This window comes from Gnatocerus cornutus, chromosome 10, assembly GCF_029298725.1.
Source record: "Gnatocerus cornutus isolate USDA-ARS CGAHR chromosome 10, icGnaCorn1.1, whole genome shotgun sequence".
Classification (NCBI taxonomy): domain Eukaryota; kingdom Metazoa; phylum Arthropoda; class Insecta; order Coleoptera; family Tenebrionidae; genus Gnatocerus; species Gnatocerus cornutus.
Genome location: NC_142242.1, coordinates 8,754,705 through 8,775,944, shown reverse-complemented (window position 1 = coordinate 8,775,944; position 21,240 = coordinate 8,754,705). Strand labels below are relative to the sequence as shown.

The window sequence follows — 21,240 nt, the reverse complement described above, 5'->3', positions numbered from 1 at the left end:
CGATACTTGATAACTTGTTCAATTTTCTTAAAATCTCCTTCGTTTCCGGCAATTTTATCTGCATCCTTCAGCTCAGGGTGTCGCTGTGTGATCCTATTCAGCCATGCATTTTGTCTTCCCTTTTCGACTAGGAATAACTTTATTTAATTGCTTTATAATGCTGTATTTGTAGGACTCCCAATTTGCATCTATAATCTTCTCCAGTTCTTCATAGGTTTTTATTTCTTACTCTTCTATATTAATTCTAATAGAGGGATCCTTTCTTATTTTTAACTTGAATTTTCTGATCTCTTCGTCTCTTTTATGGCATTGGCCTTGATAGAATTCTATCTCTTTTTTTTAGGTTCCCTATAACCCTTGTAATTTCTTCATGTTTGTATTTCATTTCTTCTATTTCCATATTATGGATGCATTATGTGCTTTTGTCCTCTTTGATCGCCCTACCTACGAGGCTTTTCAGCTCGCCCGCCATTCGCTTTACCTCCCTGTGTACATTTTAGTAATATTTTCTAAATGTATGTGACTAACAAAATGTGGTTTTCTTTCTTTTCCACGATTCTGGTATCTGCTCAAGATTTTCTTTCTTTTCCATTCCTGGCTTACGTCTTCATCTCTTACTCAAAGGGTTGGTGTACGCTTTACCATAAAGTCCGTAGGGGATCTTCTTGTTTTTTCGCTTTTTCTAAACGCCCCCGTCCCATATTCTTCGTTTGGACAAAGAACATATTTCCCTTCAGTCTCTCTTGAGCCTTCTTTTTCTTGCTACCACATCGAGGTAAACACGCAGTTGTCCGATGACGACCTCGAGGCATTTACTTCCTCTCTCTCTCTCCTTCGTTTCTAGTAGTGGAGTTCCATAGTCGTTTTTGATGTCTTCCTTTTCCTTTCCCTTTTTTTCATTACTTTTCATACTGTTCCCACGAGTTGGGCCGACGATTGGCACCCCCTGGCAGTGCGCCCTTACCAGGGGTATCCGAATTGTAGCACGCCAGTTAGACATCGGATGATCTTCTGTACAAGAATCCTCGCGACTGATCACAGGCCACCCGTACCAGGATTCACCATTTACTCCCTGAGGATTCTCGGGTCAGAAGAGATTTTTGCGAATGGCTTATCAACGAAAGCCGCTAGATTTCTTCCTCTGGGGTCACTTCAAAAATGTTATTTATATTGGGCCGCTAAATACTGAAGCAGAACTGAGACAACGCATTCAGGGACCTGTGAATGGCATCACGCATGACATGATTCAACATGCATGTCAAAGTTGGGTTAGAAAAGCTCATGTGTGGATCCGAATATTGGTGGTTTGTTCAAGCATTTGATTTAACTATTACACCATGTGCCTTGTTGTAATAAAAGGGTTCTTTTTATGACCGCCATTGTGTGGTTTTCATCTGCCAAATTGACATTAACGTCAGTTATAAAAATGTAGTAGACCAAATCAATTTATCCTCTTTAGGATTTAATTATGAAACCCAGCTACATTAATATTATTTGCCCTTGAGCTTCTGGGATTGGTCATTTTCGTTGAGCAATTTCTCAATTTTAATGCACATCAGGACAAAACAATTGCATTTTTGGCGTCCTGATTGCTGTCGGCATCCGCCCTTTTTCGGCTAGGCGCGAGTTCTGGGAACCTGTATATATAAACATCAAATCCTTTACATTCTCATTTCCAATAATGTGCCTTGAACTTTCTGTATCTCCTCTGTAATATTCGGTCATTTACGAGGGGACCTCAGTGGTTTTAAAATTCTCATTAGCACACTGACAATCTATCGAAGAATATTCCACAATAGTAGTACAATAGATTTTTGCTGAATATTTTTGTACAACATTAATTCCCCAATAAACACTAGTCATCGTAATCTTTCATCTCCAGTGATTCTGTGTCATTGTGCTTTAATTTGTAGTTTAGGCGCCAAATTCACGCTGGAAGATAATTACTTCTTACACCATCCAGTTCAATGATTCGGACATCTTTGAAACACACGCGCTGAAAACCCTGTTTGACTTTATCAAGGTCGTGGTCGTCCAAACAGCCAATAATTACTGGTAACGTGTCTAAAATATTTGTAATATGTAATAATTTACATTAAAACACAAACAGCAAACTTACTATCAGCTGGGTCTGGATAACTTCTTAATAGACGACCTCTACATTTGCTTACCATCTTGAGCAGCTCCAGCTACGCATATGGGTCGTAACTAACTGCGCCTATGCGCAGGAGCTGAGCATAATAAAAGAGAGAAATTATATCCATAATTTATTAGAAAAAAATCATATGCAAATGTGTAGCATACCTTAGGTGAATCACAGACGATTAATTAGTTTTATTAATAAGATTGATAAGTCCACATTTAAATCCGAAAACTGTCAAGTCAAATTTATCAGATTTACCTAATGTATTCGAAATATCATCAAATTCATAATACATTTTATCTTTAAAGAAATATAAATTTTTATATCTGAATGCTCTGTTTATACAGATCTCGGAACTCGCGCCTCAGAGAGAAAGGGAGAAATGGAGGCAACAATTCTGAACCAAAATTTCAAAACTAAAATTATTTGACTTAAAAACTAAACGGTAGCCAATTTCGAAGCTGAACAGAATTTGAAAATATGTATCTAGGGACACATACTATCATCCATTGGTCTGATGAACATTATCCTCTTGTTGCCTAGGAAATTGGGATGGCCTTTTGGTAAAGGGTCCAATTTTGCCACAATTTGTAAACGCCAAAAGAACACAGACTCACGTTATTTTACTCATGAAAAAGTATTTATACCAGACAGAGGCAAATAAGCATTTATCATTTTACAATCACGGTAGTACAGTGGGATGTTGTAAACTGAAGTACCCCTTGACACCCTTCCCGATGTGACAGCTCAGCTCGAATTCTGACTAGCAACGAGTCTTGGCACTCGCCTTAACCGTTCCAGATTATAAACAGGTAAGTCATATTTATTATAAAAATATTTATAAAAATTTTGCTGTGACAAATTCTACTTTAATTTATTGATGGTATGAAAATATTCAAATAACAACAGTCATTCAAATATTTTTTGACAATGTGGATGTCACAAAAATAAATGTTATTTTATATAAAATATTCGTTCAATTCTTTTTAGATTCAGACATTCCTCGAAATAATGATATTGTTTAATTAATAGGAATTGTTTACATTAGATTTATCCTCTAATGAACTGTAGAAAATGAGCGCAGTCATCAAACATTTTTATTAAATGATGCTACATTTTTTATTGTTGTCCCCATCATTGAAGCATTTACTTTAAATCAAAAGTATCTTTAATATAACAACTCCAATTTATAAATATATAAATATTTAGTGGCTATCAACTAGAAGTCATTAGTCTAAGTAAGCAATTCCTTAGAGACATGGGACAACAAATGTTTTCACTAAAACTTGGTAAAACTTGTACAATTTCATTTTTTTCAACATGATTTTTAGACGATCCTCTCTGGTTGTTGCGCTTCTTGTACTTCAATATGGTTGAAATGACAATTGTAAAAGCTTTTCGTAGAATCTGCTTACTGTGTGTAACACTTTTAATCATAATTTACATTTATTATTTTTTTTAAAAAGTATGAATATTGTTTCTTTCTGCCATACTTTGTGCCCTTCGAAGTTTTACCTTTCGTAAGTATCAACTCTTTTTTTATCAACATTAATTTTGTTTAGTTATGGAAAGCATTTTATGCAATTCCAGACGTGTTGTTATTTTACAAAGAACTTGAAAAAAATTTTGAAGCTTGGGATATAACGAAAGCTACCAACGCAACACAAAAGCGTATCAAACAAGAAGCTTTGTATTTACATACATTTGTTATTGTTAACGCTGTTTTGACATTGTTTGGTATTGCAATTTTGATGCGACCCATAGAGGGAGATACGAAACGCGCGTCAGCATTTTTTGACAAAATTTGGTGTTTGGGAATAAATTGTAATTTTGATAATTTGTCAACACCAAGAATTAATCAAATAAATTTTCTTTGGCCAATAACTGCGTTAACTGTCATTGAGGTTTGAAGAGTCAGAGGGGGTCATTTTAGTATAGTGAGCTTTTCATTAAAACTCAACAGAAATTTTAAAAACGCTGTTTTTCGAATTAAGGTTGCTTTTATTTCCTGTGCTGAGTTAGTTAGTGTGAAAGTAAAACATTTATACTAAATTGAACACAATGGATATTTTTCATAGCAACATTGGGCTAGCTACTTTGAGGAATTTCATTGTTTCGATTTGTAAGACTGACCAGCTGGGTAAAAATATTTATTACGGTTCATTACAAGGCAGATAAGACCCAACTGTTTGTGGGGGTTTGGGATAAGGTGGCTGTAAACGATTTAAGAAGTCAAAGCCATAACGGCACTAGAGCGTTTGGTAAACTGTATGTACATGCCTAGTGCTTGGGAAGTCCGATGGAAATCATAAATCATTTATTAATTCGGAATTTACAAATGCAAGTTACTAAGTAAGAAGATTCATTAAAATCAACCTTTATAGGTACACAGGTAGTAATATGATTCATTAAAATCAACCTTTATAGGTACACAGGTCGTTGAAGTTAGCTTGGGATTGGCTTTTGGTTGCGCCGTAACATCGGCAACACATCGTGCACTTGCCTTTTTTAACAGTAGACCAGACAAATACTGGAATTTCATGGGAATTTTCATGTTTTCTCGTACTTTTCTTACAAATTTATGGCAATTTGACTCTGGAATAATAACCTCCCATTGTGACAATCAATACTTTGGTGTAAAATATACAGAAAGGGGATAATCAAAGGGGGTTATAACGTCGCCTTTTTCATCACCGTTATCGTAAAAATCCAGCATTTACCCCGGTGGCAGTAGTTTCAATAAATAGAGAAAAATTCACTGATCAATCTCCCATATCAAGTTTGCCTCGTTGAAAAAAGTGTATTAGTACAGCAAAAATCGTCTTAGTTCACTTTTTGCGATTTTGTTTTTTTATTAGTTCGTATTTTTAATATAGTTCTATATAGTTCAACAGTTTTTTGGCCTGCATTGCAATGTCGTTCAAGAACTGTACCCTTTGTCACTGCTTTTCGAATTTTCTAGAATAATTACATAATTATTTGGAATTTTCTGGAATTAATTTATTCTTGTGAATTTTTTAGGAAGTGGATTTTTTTGTACACAACCATAAGTGGACAGCCCCCCAACTAAAATTCAAACTTTTTATCCGCGACAGTTTGGCACACGCTTGGGTTAAATCTGGGACGTTTACATCGATTTTTTAATACATAATATCAATTTCGCTAAAAAAACATCGATTTTTAATACATATATTTTTATTTTCAATGTATCATTAAAAATTGATGATTGCGGTTTCGATGTATGTATTTTGTTTTAGACGCTTGATTTTGATGATATTTCATTTGGTTGGTTGCCCGTATAGAACCAAAACAAGGCGGGATTTACTTGTGCTGCGGTCTAAATAATGAAGACTGGAATTTAATTTAAGGGAGTTATATTTTTGAATTTTGTTTATTCTTATAAATCTCGAATTTGTCTTTTTTTATAATTTAATTACAGTAGGACCCCGATTATCCGAAGGGGTCGGGACCGTACCCCTTTCGGATAACCGATTTTCTTCAAAATTAATTATATTTTTACTGCATACAACATGTATTACAAATTTTTTTATTGAAATGTTTACATATTTTCATTACAAGCCATTTACTAATCAAAAAAGGACGTAATTTGTAATTGCTTCGATTTTACCATTCTATTTTCAGCAGCTTGGCATCCATCTGCGCATTAGGAGAATATCCGACGGATTTGCCATTGTTTGTTGCTCGATGTATTTTAAACCTGTTTCAAAGGCTTTCAAGGCTTCGGAATGTGTGACAGGGGATTCTTCTTCCACTATATCTTCCTCCTCGATTTGAACATCATCCGTAGCCTCATCTACCATTTGCAAAAGTTCATCGTTACTATATTCATCTTCTACATCATCTTTTTTTTCCCACTGTTCAATATCCTCAAGACTTGCTTCTTTACATCCTGGCAATCTTTGCAAAAGATGAAGTGTATCAGCAGGTTGTTCCTTTAAAGGTTCAATCTGAACTTCTACTTCTTGAGACGGGATCAACTTTGACCAAGATCTTTGCAGAGTTTCTTGTTTGACTTTATTCCACGCATCCGCCGAAAAATATATAACGTCTTTCATGTTTATATTTTTAAACATGTTTTCAGGTCAGTTGCTTCTCCTCCGTCTGTTTCCAATAAAAACCAACGGTAATTTCTTTTCAGGGCTTCCAATACTCCTTGATCCATAGGCTGAAGAATTGCTGTGACATTCTTTGGGAGGAATATTACTTCAATTTCTCCACTTTTTAGTTCTTCAGCGCTTGGATGTGTCGGTGCATTGTCGAGTAATAAAGCTGCTTTTCTGGGTAGATTATGTTTTTTTAAAAACTTCTCCACAGAAAGTACAAATTGATCAAAGAACCATGTTTTTAACAATTTACTATCCATCCATGCATTCTTTTGATGTTGATAGTACACTGGCATTGCTTTTCGGACAAGGTTTTTAAATGCCCTTGGGTTGGCAGATTTACCGATACACATCAGGGGAAGTTTGTGCCTTCCGGAATAATTGCCACATGCTAAGAGAGTTACGCGTTCTTTGTTCTTCTTAAATCCTGGAGCAGATTGTTCGTTTTTTGAAACTAAGGTTGCTGTAGGTAACATTTTATAGTTTAACCCTGTTTCGTCGCAGTTATATAGTTGGTCGGGACTATAGCCTTTGTCTTCAATGTAAGTTTTGAACTTCTTTATAAATTCTTCTTTGGCAGCATAATCCGCAGAAAGTTTTTCTCCGGAAATATTCAACTTTCTTACTCCACACCGTTTCTTCCATCTATTTAGCCACCCGTTACTGGCAGTAAAATTGGCTGGTGCATCCTTCACAGGAAGATCTTCTCCCAACAGAATAGCTTTTTGTTGCAATACTGGACCTGAGAGTGGAACTCCCCGGTCTCTTTGCTGATTCCAACGCCATAACTTTCAGCAACGTTTTTTAGCGTCTCCCCTTTATCCACTCTCTCTAATGCTTTCAGTTTTTCTTCGATTGGAATAACCACACGTTTTCTTTTTTTGTCGTTAGACATCTTTAGCCATCAATGTTTGCAAGCAACTGAGAACATTTAATCAGAAACGACAAAACGCAAACGTAAACAAAACTCCCGACCAGTTTTATGATTTCTAAGAATTGTATCCGGCCGAGTTCGTATAAGCGGGGTGCTCTATAGAACTGCTGCGGTTAATACGGACGAATTAAAAATCTACTTTATTTCGGATAAAGCGGGTTTCGTTTAAGCGGGATTTGGATAATCGGGGTCCTACTGGACTTAATATTTTGTTTATTATTAGGTTTTTATTTATTTTTGTTTTTCTTGTATTTGTTTATTATTTTGTTGCTTTATTGGGAATTTTATTTATTTTTGTTTTTCACAATAAACTATGCTATATTGAGATATTTATTTAATATGTTTCAAAATCGATGTTTTCTCCGATGTATTAGAGATCGATTAATTGTGCTCTTGTTGAAATTGAGTTCAACATCGATTTTTTTACTCGATATTCCCAGATGTAGCTTGGGTAGTGTCCAACCAAATTAATCCAACCATGATATTCCCACCTTCCATCACTTTCGCCAAAAAGCTTCTATTGTGCAGTCGTGCGTCGTGCTCAGTGCAGTATGGCGTCTGTGTCATTTAAACCGCGCTAATTTATGATGCAACAAGTTTTGGAGCTGTTTCTAGTCATTTTAAAAGCTAGGAAGTTGGTTTAAATCGTCTTTTATTAATGATTTATCGTATACAATTTAATAAACAAAAAACGTGGCTATGTGTTCACCGTCGGAAATCCACGTGTTGACAGAATCGTCGGTCAAGGTAAGAAGTTTCATTTTCATTAATTTAGCGATGTCAGGTACTTTGTGTTTTCAAGTTTGTGCCAATTCCGGCGTATTAATCAATTCTAATTATCTGAAATCTTTAAAAGTCGAACGCCGGCGTAATGTTTGTTTGACAGGTAATACAAGGTGTTTATAAATGTTTGTAGCATCAAGGGTGGCTATGAAATGTCAAAGCAATTTGCAGCTTATTACAAATGTGGGATTCGATTTTTTCAACTGACATTTGTAGTTATCTTCAATCATGGAACAATGTAAGTTTTGAAAAAAAAAACTTGTAGTTTAAAACCTTAAAATCATAAACTTAGACACAACACCGTAACAAAAACGTTGTTGACGTAAATGACATTGAAAATAATTTTCAAAATAGTTATATTTACTATGAAACCAAAGCGGCAAAACAGTGCATGACAGAAATTCCAGAGTCCAGAGTCACCCTTGATGCTCGAAATATTTATAAACACCTTGTACAGCAGCTGGTACAGATGGAAAGATGTAAAAAGACCCAAACAAACGGATGCGCATTAGCAAATCGCGTTAATGCTCATGCGCCAGAGAACATCTGATGTGATGCAGTGGCGTCGTGTCAACACCAACATTGGTTCTAAAATAAAACCACAATTATGGGACGTGATTATAATCTAGAAACTACGCCCAAGGTTTAAAAATCTTCTTTTAGATAATTTTTAGAAACCTTTGCACTCTGATTCCGTAATAAATATTTGCGGGAATGTTCTTTCAAACAGTCCATCTGTGACGCCTATGGTTGGGAACCCCGTCAAATGTCAAAAATACCCCTCTACCATGCGCATGTTTGGGTTTATTTAGATATTTCCAACTAAAAATACAAAAAAATGAAATAAACACAGTGATATGATGTGATAAAAAACAGAGAACGGAAACTGCAACTGTTTATATTTTGCCTTAAAAACGCACCAATTGAGGAGACTGCATTTTTTTAAACGGCTAGTATATGTAGTTCCACCAAGTTCGTCTGAGATACGTGGAGCTACCATAAAATCATAAAAATTTGCGGACAATCGCAACGGGACAGCGTGAATAGATTTCCAAGTGCATATAGGCTTGTAGCACAAAATACAGTGACTTTATTCAGAACAGTGGCGACACGAGGCAGTTTAGCTCCGCCCATCCGCCACGATGGAGCTAATTGTTGGCGGGAATTTAAATGTATGTAGTCTTTAAATGCAAAATATCCAACAATACAAGTGCAAAATTAAATCTGCCTCTAAGGGAAATAAAAAGGTTATTGGTTTTCCTAAAAATACATAAAAAAATAGCAACTTAACTTAATAAATATATAAAATAAAACCTCAAATAACATTTGATCAACAGCGATAGTTCACAGCACAAATTAATTTTTAAAGCCATAAATGCAGAGTATTTGATCAGTTTGTGACTGGAAACATTGGAACTTGTGTAATTATGCTATTAGCTAATCATTTGGCGTAATACTTACTCTGCTACATTCCTTTGAATGTACGGCTTGCTTTTTACTTTTTTGGTCACTTTTGCCCCCGACAAAAATAAAAGTGCGGAAACCGATTGAATCATGATTTTAATATTTTTGAAGTAAAAAATTCACTTCAAAACAGGGGTTCGCTCAATATTTGAATTAGGGGTGATTTTTTTTTGAGGTAAAAAAAATGCATTTACCCACACTGGGAAGGGAAGCCAGTAGTGGACTACCCACTAAATCCTGACACCTACATCTTAGCAAACTTAAGCAGTGAATATCCATTAACATCGTTAGGGATTAAGGTCCAAAAATAGATACATTATTAAGTTGCAACAAACTTGTTATTTCATACTGTTTGGTTTTGATTAGCTTTTTCAGACTATTACTATTACCAGTAAGTTTGCTGGTATTAATAAGTATTGTAAAGATAACTTATGTGTTAAACCTTTAACATGTATGAAATTGAACCTTTGTAAAGCTACAAAAAACTACTTTATGACATGACCTGCCACCGATTTGCTAGCATGTGTTTTAGTTAAATGTTTATCTATATCTAATTGTTACAAACCTACTAATTAATTTATTTTTTAGTTTGTAACAATTGGGAAGATTAAAAGAAATTTGTAACATTTTTTCAATGTAAAAATCTTTAATAGCAACATTTTGACATTGAATATGATCAATGTACTTTTGGAAGATAGATTCCATTTCTATAAAAAAAACAAAACGTTGCTTCGTTACAAAAAAAATATTCTCTTTCAAACGTTTGATCATTGTGAACTTTAAGAAAGTTCTAAAAATTGGACCTATTTCAAGTGTCTCTACTTGTTCTGAAATTGAAACCTGATGTTCCAGGTTCATCTGTAAAAAATACAAATACATAACTTTGATAACAATTAGATATTAATTACTTAATAACCACCTTCAATTCTCAAATTTTGCTCATGTGGATGACTTGGAGTTTTCATTTTACGTATTTAGGGAGGCTTTCGTGTTCTAGATGCAGTTGAAGTAAAACTGAATAATTGAAGGTACTGCATTTGCTTTCAGTTTTCGTGCCCCATCTACACGTGTTTTCTCCCACATTTCGGGAGCGAAATGAACCTACAATTATTTAGTCATTGTTTAAATTGTCACATGCTGTTGTTAAATAAAGAAAAACAAGAAAGTTTACCTCACACAAACTTAAACTAATCTTTGGTATCCACTTGTCTCGCTTCAGTTTGATGACCCATTCTTTTCGCCTTTTTGGGTCTGTTGGGAAGCGTTGCATCATAAACCTCTTTTTTGCAGAATTGGAACATCGCACAGGAGCACATCGCGGCATTTTCGTACAATTAAACTGACTATAAACAAATGAAGTTGCAAACTCATAACCTCTAGTACGTTTTTGTACTACCGTTTTAAGCGAAAGGGATGACTTTTCACAAATACACTCATTCGCATGTAATTAATAAGTCTTCAAATTAATGAATTTCGCTCACTTTGCACCGTGACAAACAATAAATAGCTTTAAAATCACACAGAAAGCTTACGGGCGTTCAACGTAAACAACGAGAGTTCGCTCCAAAATGGCGATTTTTACCACGTGACCGTAACAACCAATCAAAAATGACACATTCGCGTGTCGCCACTGTTCTAAATAAAGCCACTGTAGCACAAAACTCGCATCAGCGCTCTCATGCGACTGCCTTTGCATATCTGGCGGATAAATATTGAACTCGTCGTACAGGGTTTAATACGTTTTGTCATTGTTGTTACTGTTTTTGCTCCTAATAATTATTCTGTTAATTAGTGCTAATTATATAAATTATAAAATTTGCTTTTGAAGCAGTGTCATATAACCATTACACCTGAGGGAATGAGACGAAAGGCTTTAAGTTATGGCAATATTTATTTATCATTTCCATGTTCACTAGTCAAGTGTAGTAACACAATTAAACACAGCTAATGAAACACCACACAAGCTGATCATGTCTTGATTACTCGAAATGAAATGAAATGAAATGAACCTGGGCATTTGATGTCATCTGAATTTCCAACTTTCTTCATTCACTCACTTCATTTATAGCGTTATTATTTACGCTGGCTTGTACAGAAATGTGAGTAGTAAGGGGGGCATTAGTGATTAATCAAAGGTCAATCAAAGGTCAATCAAAGGTCAATTAAAGGTCAATTAATTAATTAATTAATAATTAATTAATTAGTCGATTAATTGACCTAATGACTTTTTAATTGCTTTTTAATGGGATATTAGTTAGATATCAAAGTGAAAGTGTAAATTAATTATATTGACTAATTAATCAATTAAGTAATTAATTAATTAACAAATTAATTAAGTCAATTAAAATAATTACTCGATTAATTAATTAATTGGTAAATCAATTAAATAATTAATTAATTAATTTTTTAATTAAATATCAAAATGAAAGTTTTGATAATGACTCATTAAAAATTTGATATAAAAGTGAAACTTTTAATTGATGAAACTTTCTAATTACATCTTAATGATGCTATAATTAGTTTTCCAAGGGAACGTTTTAATTGATGGAACTTTCTAATTACCTCTTAATGATGTCATAATTGCATATAAAAAGGGAAAGTTTTAATTTATTCAATTAGAAATTAAATCAGGCTCGTTATGACATTAATTACCGGTCAAATAATGATATATAAATATAAAATTAATATGACATCAAATTAGAAAGTCGTAATTAATGAAATTAGAAACTCAATTAATTAGATAATTGCATTGACTAACGAAAAGTTAATGTGAAATTAAATGAAAATAAAAGAGAAACTTCTTTTGGTTTCTACATATATATTGTGACCGTTTGTGGGGTCCCTTCAGTTTCCAAAGTCCGTTTGTGTTACGAAGAAGTTCACCTCCCAAGTGTCTTAGTGCCTTTTGTGTTTGTGCCTGTTAGAAGAAGAAGTCTGCTACGATGGCCATGCCCAAGATTTCCGTTAGACGTGATCTGAAACTCTCCATCGACGAGCCTCCCCAGAGGAAGACAAAGCTTCACTTGGAAGCCGAGTGTGGTGTAAGAGTGAGTCCTGTAAGTCAAGATTTAACTGTACGTCATCACGTTCCCACACTGCCGTCATCTCCAACACCACCACCACCACCACCACCACCACCACCTGTAGCAGCAGCAAAACATCAAATGGAGGACTTAGACGAAGACGTCGAGGAAGCTATGATAGCAAAAGCCGAAGAAGTTGAGTTACAGTTTAAAGACATCGAAGACAGAAAACTTCTAAATGAAAAATACCGATTGCTGAACGAAACTACCATGCCAGTAACCAAGTCCGGCTCGAAGTTCATAACCGTTGGTGTTTTACCGTTGAAGGACTTTGAAGTGTGTGTGAGAATCCATAACTTTAATCTTACATCGGCAGCTTGTTTTACCATACGGGAATTTTGCGAATTCATAATAAAAACCAGGGAAAATCTTTTCGATGTCCCGGAGGTAGTTAAACCATCGCTTCTATACAACCTGGAGAAATACAGTGTGTTTTTGCTACCCAACAAGGTCATCCAATTTAAAGCCGTGAATCCAGACGTATATAAATCGTTGTACCTGAAAGCGGATACAGTCAACTTAATTTTAAAATTGGACGAGTTTGTGACAAGTATAATACAACGACTCAACGTGAGTGCAAACTTCTATCCAGATTACAACATGTTTGTGCTTCGTGTGGCAACCTATATTCACGAGAATTCTCTTATACCATATGAAAACGCCGTTATATACAACATAAAAAACGAGTACGAATGCAGCCCCATTCTTTACGAGGTATTTTTGAAACTACCTTGTACGCTAACCCGTGATGTGCGTAACAAGTTAAATTATTTTGAAGATTGTAATAGATGTGTTTAATTCTGTAAATCTTAACAATGTAATAAATGTATTAAAAAATTACTCCTATTATTTTTTTATGTCACTCTTCACCCATTTGTCAAATGACATGCGCTCAAATAACACTATCACATATCAGAGATAATAATAATAAATAACGGTATGGTCACTCGTCGGGTCAGTTATTAGCAACTGCTCATGGCTGTGCAACCATTTTCTAAAAAAAAAATTATGGACTTACGGTTTAAAACTCCCTTCACAGCGATTGTTGCAGGACCTACAGCGATTGTTGCCTGTGGAAAATCTTATTTTATAAAACGTTTTCTAAAATATTGTGACTCAATGTGTGATACAGAATTTGAAGAAATTATATGGTGTTACGATGAATGGCAGCCTCTGTATGAAGAAGCTCCTGATGAGACCATGCCGATAAAGTACCACCAAGGAATTCCTAATTTAAACGCATTTGACGATGTGAAACCGAGACTGATTATTATCGATGATTTGATGAGGTAAACCAATGGTAATGTCGTGGACATTTTCACTAAAGGTAGTCATCACCGAAACCTTAGCGTTTTCTATATAACACAAAATCTGTTTCATCAAGGCAAAGGCCAGCGAGATATCTCGTTGAACGCTAACTACATTGTATATTTTAAAAATCCCAGAGACAAGGCACAAATCACTTTTCTGGCTCGACAAATATGCCCTGAAAATGTTAAGTATGTTCAGGAGGCTTACAGGGATGCCACCTCTAAACCTCACGGTTACTTATTATTCGATTTAAAACAAAGTACACCCGAATCGGTTCGCATTCGTACAAACATTTTACCGGATGAACAACCAACTGCTGCTTATATTCCTAAAAAGAAGTATAAATAGAAAAGACAAACTCAATCTTAATTAGTTACCAAAGCGATGTCACGGAAGATCGAACAAAACGCGGCGCTTCTAAAATTTTTGCATAAATCAAAACCGGAATACCGAAAATCTATTTTAAATTCGGCTGACAAAAATTTAGTCCACTGCATTTGCGAGTGCGCGTACAACACTTTATCGGGTAAAGTTCCTTTGAATCGCACACAAAAAACTAAATTGCAAAAACATAAAAAATTACTTCGCGATCTGGTTAATCGTCAGATACCTGTACATAAGAAGAAAAAAATACTTATTCAGAAAGGTGGAGCTTTTCTTCCGCTGTTGTTAGGACCAATAATATCCGGTGTTTTGGGGAGTTTGTTTAATAATAAATAGACAATGGAGCACGCTAAGAAGATGATCCTAGTTGACCCGTCTGTTTTTGAACGGACCCAGAATAATACTAACAATCAACAAAACATGGTCAACCACCTCGATAGCGAAATGAAAAAAATACTGGACATGAAGAATATTGACGATAACGAAGAATGGACTCTTTATAATCAAATATTACGAAAATATTTAAACGTTATGAATCGTGTACGTGAGCCATTTGCTTTACCCATAATTGAACAAAAAGAAGTACATAAAATTAAGAATGAGAATCACAAAGAAACTGAAGCAATCATTGCAAAAACAGAGTTGGATTCTAATAACTTTTCAAACATTTTAGAAACACTTCCAAAAAGAACGCAGCAGATAGCGAAATCTTTACTCGACGTTTTAATAAACAATAAAGTTACATGGAGTGATAAGGGTATCGCATCTTATAACGGTAACCCAATTCAAAATTCCAATATAGTTGATTTAATCGACGATATCATGCGACCTAGTAGTAGTGTCAAATCAACCACTGCACCGGGCGGTTGGGAGGATTTTGCAAATGTGTTGAAGGAAATAAATGTGCCACGTACATTCATCGTAAATCCTCAACGATTAAAACATATAAACGAAGAAGAAACAGCCGCAGCAGCAGAAGTGGAAAGCGAGGAAGTTGAAACCTCACCGAATTATAAACAGAGCATGCAGACACCTACAAGAAAAGATGAGGAACCGTTAAGCAGATCGCCAAGAAGGAGAAGAAGAAACAAGCAGCAAACACCTAACTCGGCATCGCCTTCAAATAAACGTCGATTCTGGTTACCATATTAATAAAATGAACTTTATAAAAGACCGATACTTTACTCCAGCGGACCCTTTAAGTTTTTCCGGTATCACTAAGTTAGCCAAGGAATCAGATGTCCACAAAGCAGAAGTTCAAAACTGGCTGGAAGGTGAAGATTCCTACACTCTACACAAGCAGGTTCATAGAAAGTTTCCGAGAAATAGATATCATGAAACCAACATTGATGATCTTTTTCAAGCAGATTTAATTGATATACGTAACATTGCAAAATATAACAAAGGTACAAACTATCTTCTAAGTGTGATAGATGTGTTTTCAAAATTTGCATGGGTTAAACCTTTACGTTCGAAAACAGGCAAAGAAGTAGCTGATGCATTTGCTGAAATTTTCCGTGAACGTGTACCGGTAAATATTCAAACGGACAAAGGTAAAGAATTTATTGCTAAAAATGTGCAAACATTGTTCAAACAAAACGATGTAAACTTCTATACAGCAAATAATCCAGATGTAAAGGCTGCAGTTGTAGAAAGATTTAATAAAACGCTCAAAACAAAAATGTACAAGTACTTTACTTACTCGAACAGTTTTGAGTATATAAACGTATTACAAGACCTTGTGAAATCCTATAACAGCGCTTATTACTCGACAATCAAAATGTCCCCTAACGAAGTAAATAGTGACAATGTTTTAACCGTATATAATAATATTATGAACGGTCGTCTAAAATCAAAAAATGAAAGTAAGAGAACAATTTTATACAAAGTTGGTGATTACGTGAGAATAAGCAGGTACAAACATGTATTTGAAAAAGGTTATGTGAACAATTGGAGTGGTGAAATATTTAAAATTACCCACGTAATAAGACGAGAGCCAGTTGTGTATAGGGTCTGCGACTTGTTGGACGAGCCTGTAGACGGAGTCTTTTATCAGCCGGAACTTCAGCGCGTAACGTACGACCCCGAAAACACATTTAAAATTGAGAAAGTATTAAAAAAGAGACAGAAAAAAGGTAACTGTGAAGCATTTGTACAGTGGAAGGATTATCCAACAAAGTTCAACTCTTGGATTCCGTGCAACGCGTTAACAGCGATATGAATCAGAATAAGGATTTTTATTTATCACTGGTGTCAAACAGCTCTACCGAATACTTTCCTAATAATACAACTGCGAATTTTTACACTCAGTTACCAAAAACTATTCATTTAGATGGTGAATGGTGTGTGGGTTTAACGGAAATTCAGTATCCTTGCTCCTTTATGACTGTAAACAATGGCGAAAATGTTATATACTGTATCTACAAATTTAACGTGAAAACACTGATAACTGCTGGTGGTAATTCTATCGGTGATCTGGAGTGTAATGAGCGCTGTGCTATGTTATCGAGTGATGTAATTTTGCGAGGAAAATATAAATCTTTTGAAGATCTACTGAAAGCTATCAAAAATGGTCAACATCAGGTATTGGATGGTGAAATTACTGGAGATTATAAATCTAGAATTGAAACTGGAAACTACGATTCGATCGAAGATATTTTACATGCTCTAAACACAATTGAAGCTTTGAAGATTGAAAAGGTATTATTTAAGTTTGACAGTATCTCAAAAAAAGTACATGTCGCCTGTAGTAGCAAAGAATTAGTATCGCTGGTACTTTCGCCAAAACTTAGTCTACAGTTGGGATTTGAGCCTGAGACAAATGTGTTAAATAAGAGATCATCACACCCCGCAAATGTTATGCTGGGTATGCCATCACATCTTTTCATATATAGTGACATTGTTGAGCCACAGTTAATTGGTGATACACTTGCAAAAGTGTTGCGAGTAGTAGTTATTGACAATCAACGTTACATTTATGGCACTCATAATACTCAAGAATTTTCGCATCCTCACTATATACCTGTATTGAGGAGAGAGTTTGAAAATATCGAAATTGATATAAGAAGTGTGACGGGTGAAAAAGTACCATTCCAGTTTGGGACAGTGTGCGTTAAACTTCACTTTAGGAAAATTTCACAATGAAAACTTGTCATTATCACGATTATTACATCAACCAAGCCGGTTCTGGTATCGGTTCAATTTATAAAGGTGCTAGTTATCAAAGAGGTTATGGTTTCGGGAGTTTTTTAAAAGGACTTTTTCGTACCGTTCTGCCATTTTTAAAAAGTGGTATAAAGGCTATCGGTAAAGAAACATTGCTTAGCGGATCAAACTTTCTAAGTGACGTCGTTAATGAGGTGCCTGCAAAAGAGGCGTTTAAAACACGTTTCAACCAGTCAGTTGAAAATTTAAAACGTAAAGCTGAGGATAAAGTTAATAATTTAATTGGTTCAGGCAGTATAAAAAGAAAGCGCGTGGAGAATAAAGTTCAGAAGCAGTTAACAGCTCGTCGTGTAAAGAAGTCTAAGCGTAAAAGTGCATCAGCAAAATATCAGGATATTTTCACATAAGCAAGTACATACAAAGAAATACAAAATGTCTTTCCTACACCCAAACAGTTGCGAGTGTGCCAAGAGTGAACTCGATCTTTTTGCATTGCCACCGACTCAAACGAGTATTGAGTCAGGTCAGTGGGTTCACTATAAAACAGTGTCCAGCATATCTGAAAATAGCCCCCTTGAATTTGTTGCAACTGGATGTGACGATTATATAGACCTTTCGCAAACTTTACTTTCGGTTACTGTAAATATTGTCAAGGAAGATGGAACCAAGTTTGTCGAAGCTGATAAAATAGCACCAATTAATAATCTTTTGCACTCGATGTTTAGCCAAGTTGACGTGTACTTGAATCAGAAACTCATCTCGCCGCCTAACAACACATACGCTTACAAAACTTATCTAGAGACGGTTTTAAATTACGATGCAGGCGCTAAAAACTCGCATCTTACATGCGGACTATGGTACCAAGATACAGCTGGAAAAATGAACACCATTGGTGACTCAAACGCCGGATATGCCAAGAGACGAAAGTTAACATCGGCAAGTAAAGAAATCGACCTCATCGGCCACTTGAACTGTGACATATTTAACCAAGAAAAATTTTTAATCAACGGCGTAGAGTTGCGTTTAAAGTTTGTGCGATCACGGGATAGTTTTGTGTTGATGGCCGATGGTATAGTGGGAAAATTACAAATTAAAGATGCAACACTGATGATTAGAAGAAATAAAATAAATCCAACAGTCCTACTTGCGCATACAAAAGCTTTAGAAATATCTTCGGCAAAGTATCCCATAACTCGAACAGAATTAAAAGTTCTGACGATACCGCAAGGCGTACAAGGAAAATCTCTGGACAACGTCTATTTAGGACAGCTGCCAAAACGATGTGCCGTGTGTTTTGTTACTAATAAAGCATTTAATGGTGATTATACATTAAATCCGTTTAATTTTAAAAATTTTGGTTTGAACTATTTATCACTCTACGTGGATGGCAATCAAATTCCTAGTAAACCGCTACAGCCAATCTTTGAGGGTGCGAGTCAAAGTTTTGTGTCAATGTATCATACTCTTTTTTCGGGAACGGGAATACACTTTTTGAACACTGGCAACAACATTTCTAGGGAAAACTACGCTGAAGGGTTTTCAATTGCTGTTTTCGATTTAACACCTGATTTGTCAGCACATAACAATCTCTCATGGAATTTGATAAAGAACGGAAGTTTACGAATAGAAGTTGCATTCAAAGCACCGCTCGAAGAAACTGTCAACTGTTTGGTATATGGTGAATTTGATAGTGTGATTGAAATTGATAAAAAACGTAATGTAATTGTTGATTATAGCAGTTGATTTTGTATTTGGGTATAAACAAATAAAATGTAAAAAAAAACAAGAATTTGTCAGTCTCATTTGGAACGTCCAACAAGATGGTTGTCTTTATCGATTACCAGTGTTTCAGCTATGGGGGCTCTGGTGAAAATGTGATCATAAAAGAGTTGGCAATATTAAAATGTTGTAGTGAAAGTACACCAATGCATTTTCTACTTAAACCACCGGAAGATATACCTACGTTACCGCACAATTATCAAAAGCAGGCTGATTGGTTAACTTACAATTTTCACGGACTTTGTTGGTCAACGGGTGACACAGCGTATGAAAACTTGGATGAAATATTGCAAAAAGCAACCGAAAATTCTATGTGCATCTACGTTAAAGGTGTAGAGAAGAAACGTTTTCTATCCAAACGTCTACCACAATGTAATATTCTAAATATTGAGGACGTAGATTGTCCATCGTTTCGAAATTTAAGAAGAAATTTTGACACCGAGTGTTGCGAACATCATTTATTTAGAAAAGCAATGTGCGCGTTACGAAACGTTCAGAACTTGAAAAGCTGGTACGATGAACACAATGCAACTGAAACACTGTATGGAGAAAATATCTACGAAGAAGAGGAAATATCATGTTCTTGTTTCGGCCTATAACACACTACCACGTTTTGTTAGTAGACCCAAACTAATAATTCTCAACAGCGACCCCGACTATATGCCCAGTACTCACTGGATGGCCATTTACATCGATAAATTTGGATTTGCGTATTTCTTTGACAGTTTTGGAAGACGCCCGTCAAAAAAAATTTCAAGTTTTCTCCAAAGAAATTGTTTAATGTGGTCTTACAACTCGGTTCAAATTCAAGACGTAACATCAACTCTTTGTGAACAGTATTGTGTTTTGTTTCTTTTCAACTACGCAATGGGAAATTCAATCGAGACATTTCTAGACACGTATGACGATGATTTCAAAAACAACGATAAAATTTGTAATAATCTCTTTAATATGCATTTTTCATAAATACACGAAGAAGCATACAAAACCATTTGTTTTCTTTCACCTTTCAAACTCAACAACAACAATTCTTTTATAGCGTGCGGGAAAGGACGGCGGCGGCGGAAAGGCGACCGGGGAACGCGCGCCGGGCCATGCGGCCGGGAACGCGCACCGGGAAACGCGGCCGGGAACGCGCACCGGGAAACGCGGCCGGGAACGCGCGCAGGGAAACGCGGCCGGGAACGAGCACCGAAAACGCTGGCTTGGAACACTCCCAAAAACGTGCACTTCACTTGATTGTAATGCTAAGATACTGTAACCGTTATTTATTTATTTTAATATGGGACTAACAACCAATCAAAAGTGTAAGAGGTAAATATGTACATTTATTCACAAAAATGTATGCCTATGTTATTATTAAAACAAATTTACATAGACACACACACACACACACACAAACATATATAAAATAAAATTTTTACACACAACACAAAAAAAAATAAATAAATAAAAATAAAAATACATGTCACTCGAAGCCGTACGGTAAAGTGTCAAATGTGTTATCGTTTAAACGGCGCCTTTTGGTATAATTTATCCTGTACAGCTTCGAGCTGTTCTTAGTCAAAACTTCGTAAGTCTTACTTCTAACAATTACCCTGTCCTCTAAACGTATTTCCTGTCCTGTATTGTTGCACACCATATCTCTCATTTTTGAAAAATTTATATGCTGAAGATTTTGGTAATTCAACGTGATTCCTTTAATTTTACAAACATAGTCAATTTTATTTTCTTTCGAGTTCAAAAATTTATAACTACAGTTTTTCGGCCCCCCGCTGACAAATTCTAAGATATAACTCTCCGGACCGTAATCGGTCATTTCATTAGTTAAATCTCCCAAAAAATCGCCCGTTGGTGGTAACCATTCATCATTTTTATGCGTGAAGATGACACTATCTGTATCATAGTATAATACTCGTTCGTTAAGCTGCTCTAAGTATTTGTATAATTCTAGACGTGCGTTTGCTGTAGTGTATGCAGCGATAGCGACGTTAACTGTTTTTGACGGCTTCACATCCTCAGTACATCTGTCCCAGGTAGCCATAACTGTGTCGGGATTAATTATCGTAA

General features: G+C 35.5%; 1 protein-coding gene and 1 long non-coding RNA gene across 2 annotated transcripts; one reads left to right on the top strand and one right to left on the bottom strand.

Annotated features, from left to right (window-relative positions):
* Positions 1 to 10,210: 10,210 nt before the first annotated feature.
* On the bottom strand, positions 10,211 to 10,705 carry LOC148167646 (uncharacterized). Its single transcript, XR_015770909.1, has 3 exons — positions 10,620 to 10,705; positions 10,368 to 10,549; positions 10,211 to 10,306 (listed from the first exon to the last, which is right to left on the bottom strand). It is a non-coding gene; the product is annotated as an uncharacterized LOC148167646 (long non-coding RNA).
* Positions 10,706 to 17,823: 7,118 nt separating this feature from the next.
* LOC148167645 (uncharacterized protein F54H12.2-like) lies at positions 17,824 to 20,431 on the top strand. Its single transcript, XM_088046920.1, has 2 exons — positions 17,824 to 19,110; positions 20,210 to 20,431. Exons 1-2 carry the CDS (start codon positions 17,824 to 17,826, stop codon positions 20,429 to 20,431), a joined length of 1,509 nt encoding a protein of 502 aa, XP_087903046.1.
* The last annotated feature ends 809 nt before the right edge of the window (positions 20,432 to 21,240 follow it).

Coding starts and splice junctions, on each gene's coding strand:
- LOC148167645 (XM_088046920.1), top strand. CDS start 17,824: ATGTCTTTCCTACACCCAAACAGTTGCGAGTGTGCCAAGAGTGAACTC. Junction 19,111..20,209: donor AAATTGATAAAAAACGTAAT/GTAATTGTTGAT, acceptor ATTCTTTTATAG/CGTGCGGGAAAGGACGGCGG.